The sequence below is a fragment of the Sinocyclocheilus rhinocerous genome, unplaced genomic scaffold (genome assembly GCF_001515625.1).
Source record: "Sinocyclocheilus rhinocerous isolate Xijiao unplaced genomic scaffold, SAMN03320098_v1.1 scaffold1736, whole genome shotgun sequence".
Classification (NCBI taxonomy): Eukaryota; Metazoa; Chordata; class Actinopteri; order Cypriniformes; family Cyprinidae; genus Sinocyclocheilus; species Sinocyclocheilus rhinocerous.
The window spans coordinates 72,942-80,073 of NW_015644640.1; the positions used below are offsets into that span (position 1 = coordinate 72,942).

Below are 7,132 nucleotides of genomic sequence, written 5' to 3' on the forward strand. Positions count from 1 at the left end.
CATAATGATGCCACGGCTATAGAAACCATAAATATTACACAGTAATGCAGTATAACCGGGCACTACATAACAGACAGGTATCTTATGTAGCGAGAATGAATGCCATTACTAAAGAAAGAAATCCAATTAACAATTGCACAACACATTATCTGTAGCTGAAGCATTAACCTAACAAAATGACACAAATACAGTCTTGGTTAAAGCAACGGTTTCATTGCCATTGATTTAAGCTAACCGACGCCTTCACTGTTGATTCTGAAGGCCTTAAGGCAGATTTCTTTGACTCTGGCAACACAATTGCTGAAATATGATTGGATATAAAAGCTCTAATATAAACATACACTGTTGGAAGCAGTGCAACCAAGGGAAAAGCTATGAACTGAAGAGAATAGACATTGGAAATAATTTAATACACATTCATGGAAAAATATATTAAAACTAAATCAGTGATTCTGATAGTGTTTAGGCCAGCAGAGAAGGCTTTGCTGGCCCTGACGGCCCACCACTGGTCATTGGTGGTTTTTCTACTCTCACACTCACATACATTCTCCTTTCACATGCATACATTTCTACTCTCACACACACATACATTCTCCTTTCACATACATACATACATATATATATATATATATATATATAATGTATGTCTGAAGAAAATATGTGTATGTAAGAGAAAAATGTATGTATGTGTGAGAGAGAGTATCGTGGAAACGGAAGGCGTATAATTGAAACGGAAGGAAGGTCAGGCGCGATCAGGGTCACCGGGACAGGTCATGATCAGCATGATCCAAGTGTATGATATAGCTTTCATTCTTCAGGTCAACCATATATTCATGAAAAAAAATTAGTTTGAATATGGAAAGCGATAACTTTGCCATAGTATTCCTTCAAATGTTAAAGTTGCCACAGTCATTGCATTCTTTGCATGTGCTGCACTTTATTTGTACCATTTTGTTTTATTAGTTTATTTATTAGAATTTGAAAGATAATAACCATATTGATAAGTGAGATCTGATTTTAGTCCTTCATTTCCTAGTATTTAATTTACCATTATTTCTTTTGAAAAAAACAATTTCAGAAATGTCATTCTGTGTATGTGTCCCAGCCCCCGCAACCCCCAACCCCCCCAAAAAAGTTCAGGCTCAGGATTTTTTTTTGCTTTAACCCCTGATAAATGCATTTGCCCACCATGCAATGTTTTACTAAAACCAACAGGTAGTGATTGCACCGTAGTGTTGCTGCTTGCAGCTTCCTTATTCTCTTGTGTTTTGAATAAGAAAGTCTTATACGTTTAGAATGTCATGAGCTTGAGTAATTGAGAACAGATAATTTTTTTAGTGAACTATCCTTTTAGCATTAACCCTGATAAAACTACTTTAACATGTCCTCACATGATTTATTGATTTTTGACTTTTGATGTCATTTGTTTTCAAAGCTTAATTCATCAAGATGTGTTTGGTTTGCAGGTCTGAGCCAGCAGAGAATGTGTCAAACATCCTGGAGCAGAATCGCTGTCTGCAAGGTGAAAACAGCAAGCTGAGCCGAGAGCTGAGTGAGGCTGTAGGACAGACGGCTCTTATGTTTGAAAGGATCATCATGGTAAGACTTTTTTGGACATCATCTTCTGTGTGGTTCAGGGAATGTTAGTTTATCCATTATCTGTGTTTGATGCTGAAAATGACCAATGTTCTGCATGGTTTGCTGGTAAAATAAAAAGGGTTAATGGCTAAATACAGTTTAATCACTGTTCATTCACCCACCGTTGACATGTTGATTCTGGGTGTGATGTTGTTTGGCAATATAGAAGCTTTGGCTATTTTTGCCACCTAATTTCTTTATTGTATGGTTAAACCATTTTTCTTCTAATTTTGTGTATTAATTTAATTGTTTGGCTGTTCTTTAGATGGAGCAGACAAATGAGAAACTGCAAAGCAAACTGGAGGAGTTGAGGCAGCATGCAGCGTAAGTATCAATGTTTTACCAATCTGTGGACCAGTGAGGTTCATGAATATGCTTAGAAATCTGAACAAATTCTCAATAATGAAAAGGTTTGTCACTGTTTTAGGTGTAAGGTGGACCTACAGAAGATGGTGGAAACCCTGGAAGACCAGGAATTGAAGGAGAATATAGAGGTGATCCGGAACCTTCAACAGCTTATCCTAGAACTGCAGGTAATAGAACTGAGATTTGGTGGAGAATGTAATGTGTTTTGAATTATTTATTTAATTTAATTTAATTTAAATTTTTTTTTTTTTTTTGGAAGACTGGAAACGGGACTTCCAGTTAAAATGATGTGGATGTCCACATAATCAGTAGCTCCACATAGTCAGTCATGTTTATCACCCGAAATTAAAATGCTAAATACATGTTCACTGTTCAGATGAGTGAAATGAGTGGGTGGGCAGAAATGCGGAGTCAGACAACCATTATTAATCAAAGAAAAGGAACTGAATAAAGTATAATCGAGGATGCAAGTACTTCAGCCGAAAAAAGATGGCAATGCCGATGTGGAGAAAGCTAAGCTAACAGGTGAATGCAAGCAGAATGTAATTTGCTTTGTATTTGAAACCATTAGTAGTCATTTTTCTTTTCTAATCACAGAGTTCATTTACAAAAAGATTCATGAGTGAATAAAGGTGGAATTGAGGAATGGCTATAACAGTGCATGACCTGGAAATGCGCTGACAACTAAGACTGTGCTGAAATTCCTGAAGTTTCTGTCAAAGTAGGAGAGGGAAAAGAGAAGAGATGAGCACCTATAGTAGAACTAGACATGTACACTTTCTAAAGATGTGAGTGGCACTTGCCATGACAAAACTTTGCACTAGGCAGTTGTAAAGTGTTCTGCGTGATTGCAAGAGAGCCAACCACTGTACAATGTTGTGGAGTTGAGATATGACTTCATGTTGCTATACGTAAGGCACTATGAAGTCAGTTTTATTATCCCAAATTCCTTTTTTTTTTTTTTTTTTTTTCAAATTCAGTTTTTCAATTCAACTTTTCTGGTTTCCATTTTAATGATGTAATTCAATTTTAATAATCAAAAAGCATGGCTAATCAGTTGCATTAATAACAAAAAAAAAAAACACTTTTACAACAATAGGGCCCTATGAAATTAGTTTTTTTCAGAAATTGTGTGTTGTGTATTTAAATTTTTCTGGTAATCAAATTAAGACATTTAATTTAATTAATCAAATGAAAATTAAAGGGGTCATGAACTGAGAAATCAAATTTCCCTTGATTTTTTGACATATAACAGGTCAATATACTATAAAAACATCCTGTAAGTTTCAAAACTTTTTTGTTAGTTTAAAAACCGCTTTTTTTTTAAACCAAGCTCAAAAAAGGACTCGTTTTGGAATGTGCCACTTTATGACGTAATAGTGTGGCTAAGCACCGGTTTTACTTGGCTACGGATTCATTTTTAAACAAGACAGTAAGATCCAGGCTTTTCAGAGAGATAGAAAGTAAACGATGATGGCAGCGCAGAGTCTGACTTGAGTGGATCCAACAGTAATGTTGCAACACATAAGTGTGAGTAAACATGCTTTTACCACTATTGCATTGTCTGTTCCAGACAGAGTTTTACATTGTAATTGCAATAATTATCACAATAAAAGAGAAATAAAGAAGAGACAAGATAACAATAAAAAAGTAAAAAATTATAAAAAGTACAAAACTAGTCAATAATAATACCTTATATACAGTCCCTCTGCCCTACCCAATCATGACAAAAAAAAGTCAACACACAATACATAAGTGATCAGTACACATACAAGAGATACAAATATCTGTTGTTAATCCATCTTATCAGTTGTTGTTTCACACAGAAGGCTGAACTAAGAGAAAAATTATTACAAACATAAAAAAAAAAAATTCCTTAAATAAATTTGAAAGGCTGAAAATCAAAAGGCAAAGTAATAACAATAACATTATTAAACAATAATACACAATGCAGATTGTGCCAAAGCAACTGTACAGCATTAATTAGGAAAATATTGTGTCAATAATGCAAAATGATAATAGTAAACACTAAATTTTTAGTTAAAGGTAGTTCATCATTGAATTCAGTGATGTCATCATCCAGCTCAGTTCAGCTTAAATAGTATCTGTGCAATCAAGTCGACGATATCGCTGGAAATTAAGTGTCCCCAACTAAGCAAGCCAGAGGAGACAGCGGCAAGGAACCTAAACTCCATCGGTGACAGAATGGAGAAAAAAACCTAAAACTCGCATAAAGTCTCAATATGTTTTTTTCAAAGTTAAACTTGCATTAATTTTACATGGCTTTCTAAACATGCGGCTCCTTTGTGCGAGACGCGAGTGCAACAGTAATTGATGTCCGTCTAGAAAATGAAAATGAAATTTGCGTTCTGTCTGAATGGCTTTGTTTTGGTTTTGATGTAAACAAGATCTTCTCCGCATTGATGTTCTCTTTTTCCGCTATATTTTGAATGAACAACGCAGCAGCGCCGCATCTAGTGGCTTCAACTGGATAGGCTAACAAAAACATTATAATGTAACGACACTTACATCGTCATCGCATCTCGTGCGCCGCTGGTAAGGCTGCCTCCTTAACGCACAACAAAAATTCAAATGCAACGTTTTTGCATTCGAATGTGGATTTTTATTTTAAATTCGACGAAAAAAATTTTGACAGCCCTAATCTCCATGAATATGATCTTGGAGGAATTATTAGACTCTCTTCCTCTCTGAACAGACAAGCGCACGGATTACAGACGTGTTGTGTAACCCCAATAGAGTTCAAAATGTCTATGAATGCTGATCCCAATTCATCTTTTTCATTATCAACATGGATATTAAAATCACCAACAATTAAAACTTTATTACCTTTTGTACGTGGCTCATGTTTATAACCGTATTCTTGGGGGGTAGACTCATTTAAAATAATGTAATCATCAGGTTTTAGCCAGGTTTCTGTCAAACAGAGCACATCTAGTTTTATGATCAGTGATCATATCATTTACAAAAAGTGCTTTCGTAGAAAGGGACCTGATATTCAATAAGCCAAGCTTTATCATTTGTTTATCCGTATTACATCCGTTTTTTATTTGTTGAACATCAATTAAATTGTTACTCTTAATTTGGTTTGGACGTTTTTTGTATTTTCTAGTTCGGGGAACAGACACAGTCTCTATAGTGTGATATCTAGGTGAAAGAGTTTCTATGTGCTGAGAATTAACTGATTTCTGTGACATGAAGCGGCTAGCAGACGGTCGGTTTAGCCAGTCTGTCTGCTTCCTGACCTGGGCCCCAGTTAGTCAAGTACAAACTCTAAGACTATGTGCCATATTTTTATGGAAATTTAATCCATGACCATGGCGTTGCTAGTGCCATGCTCTGCTGTTTGAGCTATTGTTTGATCCCGGGGGGTCCATTCTTTTAACGTGGATTACTCCGTTAGCTGGATTTTATTGTTGGTGATTTGACATGATCAAGGATTAAGTTTTTTTTTAAGCTCATCCTAGAGTTACTGTCATAGCAACAGGTCCGTTAGCTCAGACCTGCCCGGGAGCAGGCTTATTTCACGTAAACAAGATTAGATTGTATCATTTTAAGTGAAGGTGATACTGAAAGTGTCTCCCAGCCACTGCTATTTTCTTACATGTGTACCTTATTAAACCAGGAAAAATAATTTAAAAAGATAATTTTGAAATTATTTTGAAAATAATAAAAATGTTGCATAATCTATGCAATAATCGTTTATTGCAGTCATACAGACATTACATATAGTTTGTCTGGGTCGTGCATTAATTTGAACGGTGAGCTTTTATGCAGGTGCATCGCAGGAGATGCAGTCTCACTTCTCAAATCTCAAAATGCCTTTATGATGCACAATTAATTTAAACAGTCAGTTACAGTATGTCCTAAGATGGATCATATGGATTAAGAAACTTAAATGCTGTCACGTATAACAAATCCTCTTACAATTACAATATATTGAAAAATGCGAAAAATGTATAAATTCTGGAAATGGGGAAATTTTTTTTGGAATTGCTTAAAAAAACAGTTACACGTTTTATTTATGTATCAGAACATTTGTCATTTTGTGGTTAAGATCAAGGTGGTTTCCTTGATCTTAATTATATGATGTCATTACGTTGCTGTCTGGCTGCCAGCCAATTGACCTATTGGTAAGCCCCTCCCCTCGAATGCAGATGAGCCAATGGCAGTCGAGTATCAGTTGCACGTGGAGCAGAACTTGGACATCTGTAGGTTTCAGCACCATAGAGAAACATTAGAAGATCCGAAGTTTTCATCGGTTTGATGGTGTTTATGCAACGAAAATGGAAAAACGATGTGCCTGTGATACTTGTAACCAGTGGTGTAATGTAACAAAGTAATAATACTTCGTTACAGTACTTAAATATTTTTTGGGAGTATCTGTACTTTACTTGAGTTTTTATATTTCAGCCAACTTTTACTTTTACTCCACTACAGGGGTGTGCGATACAGCATCGTCTGCGATATGGTAAGTGTTGTTGTAAGTTAATGATGTGCGATCGGACATTATCAAGTAAGCTATATCACCAAATAAGTGACTTACATTTTAGACATAATATTGCTTGTTTTTGCTCAATTTTGCTAACAAAAATAGTTCCAAACAAAGATCACAGCACTGTTTTGCATCTCTGAGCAATGGACGGTGTTTACTTATTGAATGAATCAGCTTTTTGAATGAATCGTTGAATAAATGATTCAGTGATTCACTCATTAAAACAGTCAAATGCTTTGTTTCTGAATGAATCAGTCGTTTGAATGAATCGGTTGAATCTCAATGACTCACTCATTAACAACTCATTAACCTTCCACCTACTGGTGGTTTTAATTTCACATTTCGACTTTTTTTCATGTTTTAAATGATTTAAATGATTTTGTATTCGACGTTTTATGTTAAAAACAAAACATTAGGCCTTTTTACATTAGGCCATTTATGCATCTGTAACTGCAGTTTAAATGCATCCATGTCCCCTCTGAACTACATTAAACTGTGTAAATACATCTAAATGCTATTTCAGATGCAGATTCCAGAAATGTTTTCTTATGTTGGAATGAAAGACACTAAGTACCGGATGAAGTGCTTCTTATTCTTACCCAAAAATACAAAATG

At 35.3% G+C, this 7,132-nt stretch overlaps 1 protein-coding gene across 1 annotated transcript in view; it reads left to right on the forward strand.

Annotated features, from left to right (window-relative positions):
* The window catches only part of LOC107758730 (chromosome-associated kinesin KIF4-like), a 156,903-nt gene that overhangs the window by 27,794 nt on the left and 121,977 nt on the right, over nt 1–7,132 (forward strand). Inside the window, exons 7-9 of the mRNA XM_016576533.1 lie at nt 1,467–1,599; nt 1,904–1,962; nt 2,066–2,171. Coding sequence (XP_016432019.1) covers nt 1,467–1,599; nt 1,904–1,962; nt 2,066–2,171 — 298 coding nt within the window. The remainder of the gene's footprint in view (nt 1–1,466; nt 1,600–1,903; nt 1,963–2,065; nt 2,172–7,132) is intronic.